Source organism: Erinaceus europaeus, chromosome 7 (assembly GCF_950295315.1).
Source record: "Erinaceus europaeus chromosome 7, mEriEur2.1, whole genome shotgun sequence".
Lineage (NCBI taxonomy): Eukaryota > Metazoa > Chordata > Mammalia > Eulipotyphla > Erinaceidae > Erinaceus > Erinaceus europaeus.
The window spans coordinates 106592211-106610737 of NC_080168.1; the positions used below are offsets into that span (position 1 = coordinate 106592211).

An 18527-nucleotide genomic window follows, 5' to 3' on the forward strand; every position below is an offset into this window, starting at 1 on the left:
TGGGGCTTCAGCTATAATTTCAGCTCTTTGGACTGATTTTTTTTCATTCAGAATGAGACACATAGAGGAAGAGCTACAACAGCTCCCAAGCTTCCCTCAGTGTCATGACAGCCCAAAGCTCCAGCTCTGTAGTGCTGGGGCTCAAACCTGCACTGGGTGCATTGCAAGTTGGACGCCCCACCTGGTGAGCAGTTTCCCAGACCTTGACTGAATAAATGAATGAAACTGGCCTTTTTTTTTTTTTTTTTTTAAGTAAAAGAAAATTACTGGGCTGGGGAGACCATAATGGTCATGCAGAAAGACTCTCATGCCTGAAGCACCGAAGTTCTCAGGTCTCAGGTTTAATCCTCAGCACCACCAGAAACCAGAGCTGAGCAGAAAAAAAAGAAAAAAAAAAGTGTGTGTGTGGGGCGGGGGCGGGGGGGGGGGGTAGCATACCTAGTAGAACGCACATGTTACAATGTTTAAGACCTAGGCTCCAATCCCCTTGCCCATCTCTAGAGGCAAAGCTTCAAGCAGGGCTCTCTCTTCCATCCGTCTACCCTCTCTTTCAACTTTTCTCGGTCTCTATCCACAAAATGAGGAAATTATATATATCAAAAGAGAGAGTTGAGGTCTAGGGTTCTCTGCACGTTAAAAGTGAAGGAAACTGAGGTCACTGAGGCAGCATTCCAGGACTGGCTACCCGCTTCTTTTGTGAGGAGAGGAGGGCTAGCCCAAAGGGGAAGGACACTCCCTACACCACCTCTCCAAGCCCACACAGAAGTATGTTGTGCAGTGAAGCAACAGAGAAGGGGGAGGAGGAGTGGTCAGGAAAGGAGGAAGCATAAGCATGAGTGGTTTAAAGCTCTGGAAATAGACCAAGAGATCATTTCCCACCTTCCATCACTGGGGAACTGACAGCCTTCTCCCATCCATCCCCATCTGCTGTCATGGTAGCTGTACCACTTGTCATAGTCCATGACTCAGTGACAACTAATCAAAGTGTTCTGTCATTAATTAAGATCTTACCTTCAGTGGTCTGGGAGGTGGTGCAGTGAATAAAGCACTGGACTCTTAAGCATGAGGTCCCTAGTTCAATCCCTAGCAGCACATGTACCAGAGAGATATCTGTTTTGTTTTTTTTTTGCCTTTCTCCACCTATCATTCTTCATAAGTAAATAAATAAATAAATAAAAATCTGACCGACCTTAAGCTAAAAGAGGGCAAAGACTGTTTCTTTCTCCTCCTCTACACCATGTCTTTTTGTTTTTGTTTGTTTGTTTGTTTTGTTTTTAGATTTTATTTATGTATTAATGAAAAATATAGGAGGAGAGAAAGAATCAGACTGGTACATATGCTGTGGGGGATTGAATTTAGGACTCACAATTGAGAGTCCAGTGCTTTATCCACTGGGCCACCTACTGGATCACTATATGCCCTGTTTTATCCCTAGTGCCTAACACTATTCCCTGGATTACTGGAGCAGCTCAGTGGATCCTTGTTAGAAATGTACTGGACTGGTAAAATAGCTCACTTGGATAGTGTGTTGCTTTGCCATGTGCGCAACCAGGCTAGAGCCGGGCCCCACTACCGTGAAGCAAGCTTCAGTCCTGTGGTCTTTTTCACTCTCTCCTTTTGTCCCTTTGTTTCTTTATTTCCAAAGGGGGGGGTAGAGAGAAGGGAAAAGAAAATGAATGAAGAGGGAAAGAAAAGGAAAGGAAAGAAAAGGAAAGGAAAGAAAAGGAAAGGAAAGAATGATTAGGGTTTGGGCAATGGCAGACCAAGTAGAACATGCACATCACCATGTATGTACAAGGAGGCAGGTTCAAGCCCTAAGTTCCCATCTACGGGGGGAGTCTTTATAAGTGGTGAAGCCAGGCTTCAGGTCTTTCTCTCTCTCTCTCTTCCTCCAGGGTTATCACTGAGGCTTGGTGTCTGTACTATGAATCCACTGTGGACATTTTTTCAATTTTTTTTTTTGATAAGACAGAGAAACTGAGGGGGAGAGGAAGATAGAGAAGGAGAGAGAAAGATAACACCTGCAGACTTGCTTCACCATTTGTGAAGTGACCTCCCTGCAGGTGGGCAGCTAGGGGCTGGAACCTGGATCTTTGTGGGGGTCCTTACACTTCGTAACATGTGCACTTAACCCTTTTTAGCTCTCCCTTGCTATTTCCCCTTTCCCTCTCAACTTCTGTCACTATCCAAAATAAACAATTAAATAATTTTTTTTTTTTTTTTACCAGAGCACTGCTCAGCTCTGGCTTATGGTAGTGGGGGGGGGGGGGTTGGAACCTGGGCTTTTGGAGTTTCTTTGCATAATCACTATGCTATCTACCCCTGTCCATTAAATAAATCTTTAAAAAAATAATGTGAATGATGATCCTACACACTGAAGTGGGGCCCCCACCCCAAGAGGTTTTTTTTTTTTAATATTTTTATTTATTATTGGGTAGAGACAGAGAGAGGTTGAGAGGGAGCGAGGGAGCAGATAGAGAGGGAAAGAGATAGACACCTGCTGCCCTACTTCACCACTTGTGAAGCTTTCCCCTGGTAGGTGGGGACCAGGGGCTTGAACCTGGGTCCATGTACACTATAATGCACCAGATGCACCACCACCTGGCCCCCACGCAAGAGGTTTAAGTACAGAATGAATCATGTCATGACATCTCTGCTTCCCCAAAACACATGCTGGATTGGGAGGATAGTATTTTCACCTCTTCCATCAATTTTGAATCCCTCTTGTTCCTTCCAGCCTCTTCCTCTTTATCTTCCATTTGTCTCGACCAGTGCTCAGTGTTGGGTGTTTGTCTCTGGGCCTCTGAGTCTATATACAGGAAGTTTGCAGTTTTAAGTCTGAGGTGATCACTGATGGAAACATTGGCGCCTGTGTAAATGTCATCAAGGGTCACAGCCTTTTTTTTCAAACTTTGTCACTAACTGCGGCTTACTAGCTTGGGTTCTGCATTTGACCTGACTCTCCTCTTCCTGTATCCAGCTCCAGGGTCCCACCACCACCCAGGACCAGCTACTCTGAGCCATTTTCTACTGATCCTCAGAAGGTAAGTGGAGGCAAATCACTGAGCTCGAGCAAGGCCATTGCCTCTGATTTCCTGTCTTGCTGGTCTCACAGTCTTGCTGACCACATCCTCTCTCACCTTACTAATATACTTCCTCACCACACACATCACCATGAGTTCTCAGGGCTCTAAACCATTGCTGACCCCCACCCAGGCCCTCAGCTTTCCCCTTTCCTCTCACCCCAGGATTCCTATCCCTGCCTCCCCACTGATACTGTCCTTAGAACCATGTCTCCCTGCCTGCAGGCAGCCAGACCTGTCCTTTTCTGGATCCTTGACCCCTTTTTTTCCCACAGGTGACAGCACTGACTGCAATGCTGTCTGGTAGATGGTGGCCAGGTCCCTTGGGGAGCCTAGGGTTGGGGCCCCGAAACCCTTCTCGGGGATCCCAGCTCTGTGCCCTCTATGCCTTCACTTACACCGGAGCAGATGGTCGCCAGGTATCTCTGGCTGAAGGGGACAGATTCGTGCTGCTTCGAAAGACCAACTCAGACTGGTGGCTGGCAAGGCGCCTAGGAGCCCCCTCCACTTCTCGCCCCATCTTTGTCCCAGCGGCCTACATGACAGAGGAATCTCTCTCTTCTCAGAACCCACCTGCCATCACCCCTAGCCAGTCTCTCTGCACTCCTGGTAAGTCCTCCCCCAGAACCTCCCCACTTCCCTGGTTTCTGGGGATCATGGGAAGGGCTTCTGCCTACCACTTTCTCTTATTTTCCTCAGTTCAGTTTGTTCCTCTTTCTTTTTTTTATATATTTATTTATGTATTCCCTTTTGTTGCCCTTGTAGTTATTATTGTTGTTGTTATTGATGCCATTGTAATTGGATAGGACAGAGAGAAATGGAGAGAGGAGGGGGAGACAGAAAGGGGGAAAGAAAGATAGACACCTGCAGAAGACCTGCTTCACTGCTTGTAAATCGATCCCCCTGCAGGTGGGGAACTGGAGGCTTGAACCAGGATCCTTACACCAGTCTTTGCACTTTGCACCACGTGTGCTTAACCCACTGTGCTACCACCGGACTCCCTGTTCCTCTTTCTTACCCCACTATCACCTTCCCTCCTAGGCTCAAGCCTTCTAGCTTTAATGGCATTTTCCACAAGGCTCCCTCTTCTCTTCTCTTCCCTTGGCACCCAGCCAAGGTCACATCTCTGATGATCTGACCCTTTTCTCCCTGTTTCTGGGGTTCCAGGACCCAAGTTGCTCCCAGGCTCCCTGGAGGAGCTGCATCTGTCTCTGTCCTCCACTGGTGGGACCCAGGCTACTTCTGAGCTGCCTCCTCCTCTTCCCCCCAAAATGTGCAGAAGTGTCAGTGTCACAGACTTGGAGTCCACCCTCCTGCAGCCCTTGCAGGAAGGACAGAGTGGGAGATCCCTCTCCCAAGAAGACTTGCTGACAGAGGCCAACACCAGGATGGTGAGTCACACACAATTCTGCTTCTAAGCTTGGGCAGTCAACTGCTCCGTCCTGTTCTAGACACTGAGGCAAAAAGCAGACTTTACCTCTCCTCTCAAGGAATTCCCTTGGGGGCAACAAACACGTCAATAAATAAGTTAGATAACCCTTGATACAGATAAGTACCCTCAAGTAGAGGAAGAGTGGGGGAAAGCTGCAGTAGTTTGGGGAGGCAGCTCTGAGGAGAGGTAACCAGCTCTCACACTGGGTGTAAAGAAAAGCTAACAGCCCCTCCCCCACTTCTTTTTTACTTCCAGCTGGTCCAGTATAGGGTCTTTCCTATGTCCAGTATTGCTACCTCAGATCACCAGCAAGTTTCCCCTGGAGGTGTGACTTGTAGCCTCTCTCCTCTCTCTTACTTTCTAGTTGATAAAAACAGGGACTTCTTTTCTGCCGGGCTCTAGCAGAGGGTCTCATATCCCCCTAACCCATTTCACTCTGTGAAATGGGAGGGTGGGGCTCACCCCTTACCCCCCCCCCCCACACACACTGAAAGCCTGTTCCCCTTTCCTGTGGCCCTGGTTGGGGGTGGGGTGGGGGGAGGAGGGAAGTTGGCAACAGGAAGTGAGGAGAAAAGCAAAGACTGTGAGGGAGGGAGTTAAAAAAAAAATAAAGTAAAATAAAACGGCTGGAGACTGGTGTTTCTCCCTTAGTCCCTGGGCTCCCCCAGCTAGGAGCTGGTGGTGAGACAATGGTGGGCGAGAAAAGACGAGGACAAGGAGGAGGGTTAGATGGAGAGAAGTTTGGGGAGGCAGAGTAATGACCCCTTCCCCCCTCCTCCCTTGACAGGCAGGACCCCAGCCCCTCATGTCAGAGCCCCCAGTGTACTGTAACCTTTTGGACCTTCGCCGCTGTCCTCCACCCTCACCCCCCAGCCCTGCATGCCCCCCATTGCAGAGGCTGGACGCCTGGGAGCAGCACCTGGACCCCAACTCTGGACGCTGCTTTTATGTGAATTCACTGACTGGCTGCAAGTCCTGGAAGCCCCCACGCCTGGCACGCCTCAGGGAAACGGTGAGACCACCCCCTACTGAACCTCTCTCCCCTCTTTCTCTCTCTCCTTCTGGGCTCCTGGGTAGTGAGGGTGGGGAGGGAACGGGTTTCTCTCTGGTGTTCTCAGAAGTCATGAAAAAGCAGAGGATTGTGAGGAGGGTGTTGAGAGCCGTCTGAGTGACATCTGGATGTAACTGTCCCCCCTCCTGCCCCCAGAACCCTGGCTTCATGGAGGAGACACAGAGCCTGCAACCGCAGGCGCCAGACACAGGCTCTAACATGGGGACCCCAGATCTGAACAACTCAAAGGTGAGATTCCTTCTGCTTCCCGACCTATTGATGGATAGATCACATGCAGGGAAAGTCATCTTTTTTTTTTTCCACTTTATTTTTTGTGCAAGAAATTCTTAGTTACCCACCACACCCGCTGCCTCTCGCCCACATCCGCACCCCTGTTCCCCTAAGGCCAGGAACTCTGAGGCTGAAGGTTCCTCTACCTGTTTCCTCACTCCCTCTCCCAGGGTGTCCCCAGCCCCAGCTCGCACACCTCGAACTCCAAGCAGCCTTCTGCCCTGCAGTCCCCTAGACCTCTGCCACAAGTGCTGGAGGACCCTCACGTAAGTGTCCTCTTTCTTGGGAATGCTCAGGTCCATCAATCCACCCCTCCGCCCCACCCCCCACCCCCGGGGGTAATTCCTTCTGCTCCAGAAATATCCTCCTCTTTCTGAGTATTCTCAGGGTAAGCTCCCTTACCTAGCTTCCCACATTCCCTCCCCTACCTGTGCACACAATTCTAAAGGACCACACTGCTGCAGACCCCCAGGGTGTTGGTGGGGGAGAGTGTCGCCAGCTGGGACTGGGCTGGGAGGGGCACTGGGTGGTTCACTGATCTTTCCTCCTTCCCTCCCTCCTTTCTTCCCTTCCTCTGTTTCTCAGGAAGTGGAAAAGTCAGGCACTCTCAACATGACCAAAATCGCCCAGGGTGGGCGCAAGCTCAGGTGAGAGCTCTGAACACTAAAGAGATCAGGAGGGCTGAGAGATAGCTCACCCAGCAGAGCGCACACTTTGTCATGCAATAGCACCCAAGTTCAAACCTAATGGCAGTACATGCAAAGAAGAAGCTTCATAAGTGATGGAGCAGTGCTGTGGTGTCTCTCCTCTCTCTCTCTCTCTCCCTCTCTCTCTCTCTCCCTCCCTCTCTCTTTTTTTTCTTTCCCAAAATCACTGCTTGGCTCTGTCTCAAGGCAATGTTGGGGATTGAAACCGGGACTATAGCACCTCAGGCTCTGCGGTATTTTATACAGTTTCCCCAGCCTTATCTCTCTCTTTAAGATTTATTTATTTATTTTTATAAAGATTTTATTTGTCAGTGAAAAAGATAGGAGAGAGAGAATCAGACATCACCCTGGTACACATGCTGCCGGGAATTGAACTCAGACCTCATGCTTGAGAATCCAATGCTCCACCTCCTGGACCACTTATTTATTTATTTAGGAGAATGGAGGAGGAGGAGGGAATCAGAGCATCACTAGGGTCTCTTACTGGGAACCTCATGCTTTAAAGTCCACTCCTGGGCTGCCTCTCACCCTCTATCTTGGGGGGGGGGGGGTAGGGGGGTTACTGGGATCTGGCTGTAAGGTAGAACAGAGTTGGGAGAATGCCCTCTTGCTTGGCTCCCCTTCTCAATGACCTTTGTACAACTTTCACTGCTCCACCCCTGCAGGAAGAACTGGGGCCCTTCCTGGGTGGTTCTAGCCGGCAATAGCCTGGTGTTCTACAGAGAGCCACCACCAGCTGGGCCTGGACCCTCCTCCATCTGGGTGAGTGAGAAGGGAGAATTGTGGGGGTCTGTGCAGGAGGGGGTATTCATGGTGGGACAGAGGTGGAGAGAACTGTGTTGAGGAAGGCAGAAGAATTAGGAAGTAGTGGAGCAGTGGGTTGTGCCAGAGTGATGACCTGATTCTTTTTCTCTACCTTGCTGATGTTGACAGATAATAATTTACCTGTTTAAGACATTTTATTTTTAATATATTTTACATATTAACACTACATAAATACTCTTCACACACAGAGAGAGGAGGGGCCAGGAAGTGGCACACCTGGCTAAGTGTATACATTACAGTGCCAAAGGACACAGGTTCAAGCCCCTGGTTCTCACCTGCAGGGGACAAGTTTCACAAGTTGTGAATAAGGTCCTCAGGTGTCTCTCTGTCTCTTTTCCTCTTTATCTCCTCTTCCCCTCTCAATTTTCCCTGTCTCTATCAATAATAAATAAATAAAATATTAAAAAAGAATTACATGTTGCTTTTAAAAATTAGAGGTGGGAGGATACACCAGAGCACCACTCTGGCTCATGGGATGCTACAGATCAAACTAGAGACCCCAAGTGCTGTGCACTACACGCTGCCCCACCTCCAAGACTTAATCAATGTATTTGTTTAATCTGTCTATTAAGTATTTACTTATTGGATAGAGACACAGAGAAATTGAGAAGAAAGAAGAAGAAAAATAATGGGCAGGGTAGATAGCATAATGGTTATGCAGAGTCTCTCATGCCTGAGGCTCTGAAGTCCCTGGTTCAATCCCCTGCACCACCATAAGCCAGAGCTGAGCAGTGCTGTGGTAAAAATAAACAAACAACAACACACACACACACAAAAAAAAAAACAAACCCACAAAAATTTAAAATAAAAAAAATTGAGAAGGAAGGAGGAGATAGGGAGAGAGAGAGAGAGAGAGAGAAACACCTGCAAACACCTGCAGCACTGCTTCACAGCTATGAAGCTTCCCTCCTGCAGGTGGAGACTGTGCCTTGAACATGGTAACAAACGTGTGCTCAATTGGGTGCACCACCACCCAACCCTTTAAATTTGTTTGTTTGTTTAATATTGGATAGATTGTTATTTTTTAAATTTTTTTATTATTGGGGAATTAATGTTTTACATTCAACAGTAAGTACAATAGTTTGTACATGCATAACATTCCCCTGTTTCCCATATAACAATACAACCCCCACTAGGTCCTCTGAATCCTTCTTGGACCTGTATTCTCCCCACCTACCCACCCCAGAGTCTTTTACTTTGGTGCGTTACGTCAATTCCATTTCAGGTTGTACTTGTGTTTTCTTTTCTGATCTTGTTTTCAACTTCTGCCTGAGAGTGAGATCATCCCATATTCATCCTTCTGTTTCTGATTTATTTCACTCAACATGATTTTTTTCAAGGTCCATCCAAGATAGGCTGAAAACGGTGAAGTCACCATTTTTTGCAGCTGAGTAGTATGCCGTTGTGTATATATACCACAACTTACTCAGCCACTCATCTGTTGTTGGACACCTGGGTTGTTTCCAGGCTTTGGCTATTACAAATTGTGCTGCCAAGAACATATGTGTACACAGATCTTTTTGGATGGATATGTTGGGTTCCTTAGGATATATCCCCAGGAGAGGAATTGCAGGGTCATAGGGTAGGTCCATTTCTAGCCTTCTGAGAGTTCTCCAGACTATTCTCCACAGAGGTTGGACCAATTGACATTCCCACCAGCAGTGTAGGAGGGTTCCTTTGACCCCCACACCCTCTCCAGCATTTGCTGCTGTTACCATTTCTGATGTATGACATTCTCATAGGAGTGATGTGGTATCTCACTGTTGTCTTGATTTGCATTTCTCTGACAATCAGAGACTTGGAGCATTTTTTCATGTGTTTCTCGGCCTTTTGGATCTCTTCTGTGGTGAATATTCTATCCATGTCCTCCCCCATTTTTGGATAGGGTTATTTGTTGTCTTGTTGTTGAGTTTGGCAAGCTCTTTATATATGTTGGTTATTAAACTCTTGTCTGATGTATGGCATGTAAAGATCTTCTCCCATTCTGTGAGGGGTCTCTTGGTTTGGGTAGTGGTTTCTTTTGCTGTGCAGAAGCTTTTTAATTTGATGTAGTCCTAGGTTTATACTTGCCTTAGTCTTCTTTGTAATTGGATTCGTTTCATTGAAGATGTCTTTAAAATTTACGCGGAAAAGAGTTCTTCCAATATTTTCTTCTAAGTGTCTGATAGTTTGTGGTCTAACATCCAAGTCCTTGATCCACTTGGAATTTACTTTTGTATTTGGTGAAATACGGTGGTTCAGTTTCATTCTTCTGCATGTTTCAACCCATTGTTTCCAACACCATTTGTTGAAGAGACTCTGTTTTCCCCATGTAATAGTCTGGGCCCCTTTGTCAAAGATTAGATGTCCATAGGTGTGGGGCTCACTTCTGGGCTCTCAATTCTATTCCACTGGTCAGTGTGTCTATTCATGTTCACCAAGCAGTTTTGATGACAATGGCTCTATAATACAATTTGAGATCTGGGAGTGTAATGCCTCCAGTTCTGTTCTTTTTTCTCAAGATTGTTTTGGCAATTTTAGGTCTTTTCTGGTTCCAGATAAATATTTGTAGCATTTGTTCTCTTCTCCTAAAAAATGTGCTTGGGATCTTGATGGGGATAGCATTAAATTTGTAGATGGCTCTGGGTAGTATATTCATTTTGATGATGTTAATTCTACCAACCCATGAACATGGAATATCTTTCCACTTCTTTGTGTCTTTTTCAATTTCCTTGAGTAGTGACTCATAATTTTCAGCGTACAAGTCTTTCACTTCTTCAGTTAGGTTTACTCCTAGATATTTTATTGTTTTAGTTGTTATAGTAAAAGGAATTGATTTCTGGATTTCAACTTCTTCTAGCTTAGTCTTTGCATAGAAGAAAGACACTGACTTTTGAATGTTAATTTTGTAGCCTGACACCTTACTGTATTGCCTGATGATTTCCAAAAGTTTCTTGCTGGATTCCTTAGGTTTTTCCATGTATAGTATCATATCATCTGCAAATAGGGAGAGTTTGACTTCTTCTCTTCCAATCTGTATGCCTTTAATTCCTTGCTCCTGCCTGATTGCTATGGCAAGAGCTTCCAACACTATGTTGAATAGTAATAGTGATAGTGGGCAGCCCTGTCTAATACCTGATCTGAGTGGAAATGCTTCCAGTTTTTCATCATTGAGTATGATGTTGGCTGTAGGTTTGCTATATATAGACGCCTCTATCTTCAGGAATTTTCCATCTATTCCCATTTTTTGTAGTGTTTTGATCATAAAGGAATGTTGTATTTTGTCAAAGGCTTTCTGTGCATCTATTGATATGACCATGTGGTTTTTGGTCTTGCTTTTGTTGATGTGGTGGATCACATTGATTGATTTACGTATATTAAACCATGGATAGATTATTAATATTAAAATTGAATGAGAAAAACTGAGAAGGGAGAGGGAAATAGAGAGGAAATGAGACAGAGAAACTCCTGCAGTCCTGCTTCACCACTCGTGAAGCTTTCCCCTTGCAGGTGGGAACCAGGAGCCTGAACCTGTATTGTGAGCTCCTAACCAGGTGCACCACCGCCTGCCCTGCCCCATTTATTTATGAGGGAGAAAGAATCAGACACAGAACATCATTTTTACACATGTCATGCCTAGGATCAAACTGAGTTAGGAAGGTGCACAGCTTCCTCTCTCCTGCCAGACCACTGGGTAAGCGGGAGGCTGGGAGGGAGACGAGCGCTGTGGCTTCGGTTGTTCCCAGGGACCAGCGGGCAGCCGGCCGGAAAGCAGCGTGGACCTGCGCGGGGCAGCCTTGGCCCACGGCCGTCACCTGTCCAGCCGCCGCAATGTCCTGCATGTGAGTGTCCTCCCAAGCCGAGGGTCTGCCCCAGGCTTCCCCCGTAGCTCTCCCCGCGGTGGATTCCCCCAGCTCTGAGCTGCCCGGGCTGACTCAGTCTGTCCCCACCCCTTAGATCCGCACGGTCCCCGGCCACGAGTTCCTGCTGCAGTCGGACCAAGAGGCGGAGCTGCGCGCCTGGCACCGCGCGCTGCGGACGGTCATCGAGCGCCTGGTGAGCCGGTGGGGAGGCCGTGGCCCAGAGGGCCTTGGGGTTGGGGGACCCCTAGCCCTCTATCTCCTGAAATCCAGCCCGAGTGCAGATCTCTCTCCTTTCACTTCTCACTCTCCCTTGGCCCCTTCGCCCTTCCGCGTCTAGGACCGGGAGAACCCTTTGGAGCTGCGGCTGTCAGGCTCGGGGCCCGCGGAGCTGGGAGAGCTGAGCGCTGGGGAAGAGGAGGAGGAGGAGGAGGAAGAGCCGGTGTCCAGGCCCCTGCTGCGGCTGGGCGGCCTCCGGAGCTCCAGTATGCGAGGCCCTGGGTGCGAGAGGGGGTGGGCCCTGCCTCAGGCTCCTCTCAGGCACTCCCTCCACCTGCTGCAGGTCGGAGTCCAGAAGGCGCAGACCAGAACCGTGTGCGGAACAAACTCAAGCGGCTCATCGCCAAGAGGCCCCCCTTACAGAGCCTGCAGGAGAGGGGACTGCTACGAGGTGAAAGGGGCTGGGCGCCCAGGCACGATTCCTTGTGCCTGCCTTAGCATATATATATGTATATATATGTATATATATATGTATATATATATGTATATATATGTATATATGTATATGTTGGGTGGTGGCACACCTGGTTAAGTGCACACATTACAATGTACAGGGACTCCGGGTTCAAGCCCCTGGTCCCCACTGGCCGGAGGAAAGCTTTGGGAGTGATGAAGCAGGGCTACAGGTGTCTCTCTCTCTCCTTCCCTATCTCCCCCTTCCCTCTAGATTTCTGGTTGTCTCTATCCAATAAATAAAGATAATTCTGGGAGTCGGGCGGTAGCGCAGCAGGTTAAGCACAGGTGGTGCTAAGGGCAAGGACCGGCTTAAGGATCCCGGTTCGAGGCCTCCCCCCCCCCCACCTGCAGGGGAGTTTCTTCACAAGTGGTGAAGCAGGTCTGCAGGTGTCTGTCTTTCTCTCCTCCTCTCTGTCTTCCCCTCCTATCTCCATTTCTCTCTGTCCTATCCAACAACAATGATATCAATAATAACTACAACAATAAAACAAGGGCAACCAAAAAGGAATAAATAAATACATATTAAAAAAAGAGAATTTTTTAAATTGTATTTATATGGGGGCCGGGTGGTGGCACACGGTTGAGCACACTTGTTAACAATGTGCAAGGGACCCAGATTCAAGCTCCCTGTCCCCATCTGCATGGGGAAAGCTTTGCAAGTGGTGAGGCTGGGCTGCAGGTGTCTCTGTCTCTCTCCCTCTATCGCCCCATACCCTCTCGATTTCTGACTGTCTCTATCTAATAAATAAAGATAATACAAATAATTTAAATTTTGTATTTTAAAAATTATTTATTTATTTATTTTGAGAGAGATGCAGAGAGAGACACACACACACAGAAACACCAGAGCACTGCTCAGCTCTGGCTTATGGTGGTGTGGGGGATTGAACCTAGGAGCCTCAGGCATGAGAGTCTGTTTGTATAACCATTATGCTGTCTCCCCTGTCCTAAAAATTTGTATTTATAAAATGGAAATATTGACAAGACTAGAGGATAAGAGGGGTACATTTCCACACAATGCCTACCCCTAGAGCTCCATATCCAATCCCCCCTTGATAGTTTTCCCATTCTTTATATCTCTGGGAGTATGGACCCAGGATCATTATGGGGTGCAGAAGGTGGGAAGTCTGGCTTCTGTAATTGCTTCTCCACTGAACATGGGCATTGGCAGGTCAATCCATACTCCCAGTCTATCTTTCTCTTTCCCTAGTGGGCCAGAGCTCTGGGGAGGTGGGACTCCAAGACACATGATGGAGTCATCTGCCCAGGAAAGTCAGGTTGGCATCATGGTATCATCTGGAACCTGGTGGCTGAAAAAGAGTTACTTTTTATTATCTTTATTTATTTACTGGATAGAGATAGCCAGAAATTGAGAGGGAAGGGAGTGATAGGGAGAGAGGGAAGAAAGAAATCTTTTTTAAAAAAGATATAGTGGTCCAGGAGGTGGCACAGTGGATGAAGCTTTGGACTCTCAAGCATGAGGTCCTGAGTTCAATCCCCGGCAGCACATGTACCAAAGTGATGTCTGGTTTTTTCTCTCGTATCTTTCTCATTAATATACAACTAAAATCTTTAAAAAAAGATATAAAGCAGAACAAAATGTTGACTAATCATGAACCCAAAGGCTGAAATATTGCAGATGAAGATTTGGGGTCTCCATTTTAGAAAAAGCTGGTAAGTCTATTTTAGGTATATTCCAAAGGGCCCATGACTTTATTAGTTTTTGCCTGCGCCTGACATCTAATATGCAGGTGGACCCATGTTACTGCCTGGGGAGATGGTGTCATAGTTGGAAGATAATTTAAAAATATATATCTAGGATGGAGAGACAGCATAATGGTTATGCAAAGGCCTTTAGGTGCCTGAGGCTCTGAAATCCCAAGTTCAATTCCCAGTACCAACATAAGAAAAAGTTGAGCAGTGCTCTGGTCTCTCTGCATCCTTCTCTCCATACCTCTCACTTGTTTAAAAAAAATGAATAAATAAAATAAAGGGCTTGAGGAAACAGCATAATGGTTTGCACATGACTTTCTTGCCTGAGGCTCTGATGTCCCAGGTTCAATTCCTAGCACCACCAGAAGCTAGAGCTAAACATTGCTCTGGTAAAAGAAAATAATAAAATAAGGGGGCTGGGTGGTAGTGCTGTGGGATAAGTGCACATGGCACAAAGCACAAGGACCGGCAGCATAAGGATCCCGGTACATGCCTTCAGCTCCCCACCTGCACAAGCAGTGAAGCAGGTCTGCAGGTGTCTATCTTTCTCCCTCTCTCTGTTTTCCCCTCCTCTCTCCATTTCTCTCTGTCTTATTGAACAGTAATGACAGCAATAACAACAATAATAAGAACAACAACAATAAACAACAAGGGCAACAATAGGGAAAAATAGCCTCCAGGAGCAGTGGATTCATAGTCCAGGCACCAAGCCCCAGCAATAACCCTGTAGGCAAATAAATAAATAAATAAATAAATAAATAAATAAAATAAGGATTTAGAGGGAAAAAGATTTAGAGATGGGGAGATAGTGTAATGATTATAAAAAATACTTTAATGCCTGAGACTCCTAGGTCCCTGGTTCAATCCCGAGCACCACCGTAAGTCAGAGCTGAGCAGTGCTCTGGCCTCTTCCTTTGTGTGTTTCTTTCTGTATCTCTCTCATTAAATAAATTGAAAAAAATTTTGAGCACACTGCAAACCATTAACCCCAATAGAATAATGCATAAGCAATTTAAAAATATTGAAAAACAAAGATTTTTAATTCCTTGTTTATTTGAAAGATGCATTTATTTATTTATTTTTAAAGAATTTATTTACTGATGAGAAAGATCATCAAAGGAGAGAGAAATAATCAGACATCACTCTGGTACATGTGCTGCTGGGGATCAAACTCAAGACCTCATGTTTGAGAGTCCAATGCTTTATCTACTGTGCTACCTCCCAGACCACTAAAAGATGCATTTGTTAGTTGATGAAAGAGGGAGAGAAGGAAAGAACCAGAGCATCAATCACTCTGGCACATGGAATGTGGGCATGGGTGGGCTCTGAACTCGGGACCTCATGTTTTGCAAGCTCAGCATCCTATTTGCTGCACTACCTCTGGTGCTCTATTTTTAAAATATTCGTTTTATTATTTTATTTATTACATATGAGAGAGTTTTACATGAAGCATGTAAAAGAGAGAGACAGACCAGAGCACCACTCCTCACATGTGCACTCAGCCAGGAGTACCATACAGCTGCTTGACCATTTGTGATCTAGCCATAGTCCATTTCATGGATGAGATTGTTGGGGGGGGGGGTGGGGAAGGAGCAAGTATGCCTTTCTGCCAGGCCTGGAGCAGTGTCAGCTTTGGGATGAAGGCCTGTACTGACTCCCCCCATCACTCTCCTACTCCAGACCAGGTGTTCGGCTGTCAGCTGGAATCACTGTGCCATCGGGAGGGGGACACCGTGCCTAACTTTGTGCGACTCTGCATTGCTGCTGTGGATAAAAGAGGTCATTTCTTAGAGATCCTAGCCCCTTCCCCTCCACCAAGCCAAGGCCTGGAATCTCCCACTTGCCCCTTCCAACTTCCTTCAGAGAACCCTTTCTCTTTACCCTGGGATTCCTCCCCAGCCCTTATTACATCTCCGAACAGAATCCATATCTGTGGAGGCTGGGCAGTAGTGCACCTGGTTGAGTGCACACTTCACCATGCATAAGGACCCAGCATCAAGCCTCAGGTCCCTACCTGTAGGGGGGAAGCTTCACATTGGTGAAGCAGATCTGCAGGTATCTCTCTTCCTCTCCCTCTCTCTATCTCCCCTTCCTCCTCTCAATTTCTCTCTGTCCTATTAAAAAAAAAAATCCTTATCTGCTCCTTGCCTAATCTCCTAGGTTTAGATGTGGATGGCATTTACCGGGTGAGTGGGAACTTGGCAGTGGTCCAGAAACTTCGCTTCTTAGTGGACAGAGGTGAGAAGGGCTGTGGTTGGGAGAGCCACAGGTGTCTCTGTGAGGGAGCCATCAGGACAAGGAGGGGTCTCTGCTGGAGTTTTGATCTGTCCTCCTCCTGTTGCAGAGCGGGCCATCACCTCTGATGGGAGGTACATGTTCCCAGAACAGCCAGGACAAGGTATGTACTTGGGAAGGTACCACAGGCCCTTCAGAGTCCCCTCACAACCCCTGCTCCTGTGGATTTCCCCAGTCTCTGCTCCTGGAAGGAGTGTTTCGCCCCCACACTGCTATGGTGGCGGTACCCCCTGAGACATCTCTAGCATCCCTGTGGTGGGCCTTCACAGGACCCTCTGCCAGATTCCTAACCTCTTAGTCTCTGGCTCCTCCCCACCTTCATGAGTCTGAGCTCTCTGCACCTTCTCTTTCTTTTCAGAAGGTAGATTAGATTTGGACAGTGCGGAGTGGGATGACATCCATGTGGTCACTGGAGCGCTGAAGCTTTTTCTTAGGGAACTTCCCCAGCCTCTGGTGCCCCCACTACTGCTGCCCAACTTCCGTGCTGCCCTAGGTAAGACATGGGAAATTTGAACAATACCCTCAATAAAGGGTGGGTGAGGGGAGGGAGGCATGAGTGGTAAAGAAAAGAGCACAAGGCCAGAAAGGTAGCTCACTGGCTAGGGCACCTACCTTGCCATATGTGTGGTCCAGATTTTCCAGCCCTGAAACCACATGGGAGGTGCTGTGGCACCAGAGGAAGCTTTGATGCTGTGGCTTCTCTCTCTGAATGAAAAAAGATACTTGGAACAGTAAAACTGCACATGACTCAGCTGTGCAAAAAAGAAAAAAATAAAGCAGAAGTTTCCTTCTGTTATTCTGTTCCATGAGCTCAGAGATAGAAACTTTTTTTTTTATTGCTGTAGTTATTGATGTCATCATTGTTGGATAGGACAGAGAGTAATAGAGAGAGGAGGGGAAGACAGAGAGAAGGAGAGAAAGATAGACACCTGCAGACCTGCTTCACCACTTGTGAAGCGACTCCACTGCAGGTGGGGAGCCAGAGGCTTGAGCTGGGATCCTTACGCTGGTCCTTGCGCTTTGTGCCACCTGCGCTTAACCTGCTGCGCTACCACCCGACTCCCAGAGATATAAACTTTCTTTTCTGTTTTATTTTATCTTTCATTTTACTTATTTAGGAGAGCTTTATTTATTTAGAGGGGGACATTGAGAGGGAAGGAGAGATAAGAGAGGAGAGACACCTGCAGCCCTGCTTCACCACTTGTGAAGCTTGAAGGGCTCCTTGCAGGTGGGAACCAGGAGCTTGACCCCGGTCCTGGTGCATGAGTCACATGTGAACTCAGCCAAGCACAGCACCACCCTCACTTCTGATTCTTGTGCCAACGCCAGTTGCTTTCCTATGGATGTTTAAAGGTTTGGGTTGTAAAGCATCTTCAGGCTGCAGGTTGGTTGTCTGAAAAGGAAAATTGTCATAGCTTAGTGGTGTCTTTGTGGGCATGGGAAAGCATAATAAATGTTCCCACCCTGCCCTAGTACCTTTCCTAACCTCACCCTGTGCCCTTCCCTGATATCACTCTCTAGCACTTTCCGAGTCTGAACAACGCCTCTCTCAAATCCAGGAGTTAGTGGGCTCCATGCCCAAGCCCAACCATGACACTCTGCGGTTCCTCCTGGAGCATTTGTGCAGGTCAGCAGGGGGGGTGGTGGGCAGGCATGGGAACTCTGCTTGGCTGGGGCAGGCCCAGGGAGCACCTGAGTTTAGCTGGTGCATCAGGCAATGGGCCTTGTGTGCAGGGGCCATATTGCCAGGGGTGTGGGGGGGAACCTGTCATAGGTCAGCATCACATGAGGAAACGAGACCAGACAAGCCTAGAGATGCTGTGAGAGAAAGATTAAAAGTAAAAGAAATCCAGCCTCTCCCTGCTTCAGTTTCTACTGGGACAGGGGGAGTGGCTTATTTGACTAAGCTGGGTCTGGATATGTCCATGGTGAGCAGAGAGGACCTTAGGGGCTATCCGTTGACACTGGGAAGAGGAAGTTAGACCCCAGGCTGCCTCCTCAAGGTTTCTCTGCTGGTCCTACTCCGTTCCCCTGGGGCTCTCCAACCCTCTCAGCTACCCCAGCACAAGCCAGTCCCTGCTCAGCCCTCTGAGGGGCTAGATGTGTGAAAAGTGACAAAACTTCTGCCTGACAGCCTTTTCCTTCTACCCTCACCCACAGGGTGATAGCCCACTCGGATAAGAACCGCATGACCCCCCACAACCTGGGCATTGTGTTTGGACCCACCCTGTTCCGGCCAGAGCAGGAGACATCTGACCCAGCCGCCCACGCTCTGTACCCAGGGCAGCTAGTCCAGCTAATGCTCATGGACTTCTCCAGCCTCTTCTCTTGACTGGGCCAAGGGGTTGGGAGTGGGGGAGGGGCTGTGTCTCCTTTTCTGTTGGGTGCCCTGTGATGTCAGTTTAGGGGGAGGCCTATTTTCAGGAAATCGCTTTAAATCCTGTTTCCCAGATGACTGTCTCCATCTTTGAGTCTGCCAAGTGATTGGGATGGAGTGAGGGAGAGGAAAGTGGTGTGTGTGTGTGTGTGTGTGGCTGGGGGGGGGGTGTAACTTTT

General features: G+C 47.7%; 1 protein-coding gene across 5 annotated transcripts; it reads left to right on the forward strand.

The window, feature by feature from the left end:
• Positions 1–3243: 3243 nt before the first annotated feature.
• On the forward strand, positions 3244–18423 carry ARHGAP9 (Rho GTPase activating protein 9). 5 transcript variants are annotated; one of them, XM_060195054.1, is made up of 17 exons: positions 3244–3692; positions 4251–4474; positions 5411–5527; positions 5723–5815; positions 6028–6123; positions 6443–6504; positions 7230–7326; positions 11115–11210; positions 11326–11424; positions 11569–11713; positions 11791–11898; positions 15357–15455; positions 15837–15914; positions 16021–16074; positions 16330–16464; positions 17531–17598; positions 18132–18268. In XM_060195054.1, the coding sequence occupies exons 1-16, from the start codon at positions 3377–3379 to the stop codon at positions 17563–17565; spliced, it is 1854 nt and encodes a 617-aa protein (XP_060051037.1). In that variant the 5' UTR covers positions 3244–3376; the 3' UTR covers positions 17566–17598; positions 18132–18268. The 5 variants fall into 5 exon arrangements, with proteins under 5 accessions (XP_060051037.1, XP_060051040.1, XP_060051036.1 ...); XM_060195057.1 differs by having other exon boundaries at positions 3298–3692; positions 5303–5527; positions 17493–17598; positions 18132–18423; XM_060195053.1 differs by having other exon boundaries at positions 3300–3692; positions 17493–17598; positions 18132–18423.
• Positions 18424–18527: the final 104 nt, after the last annotated feature.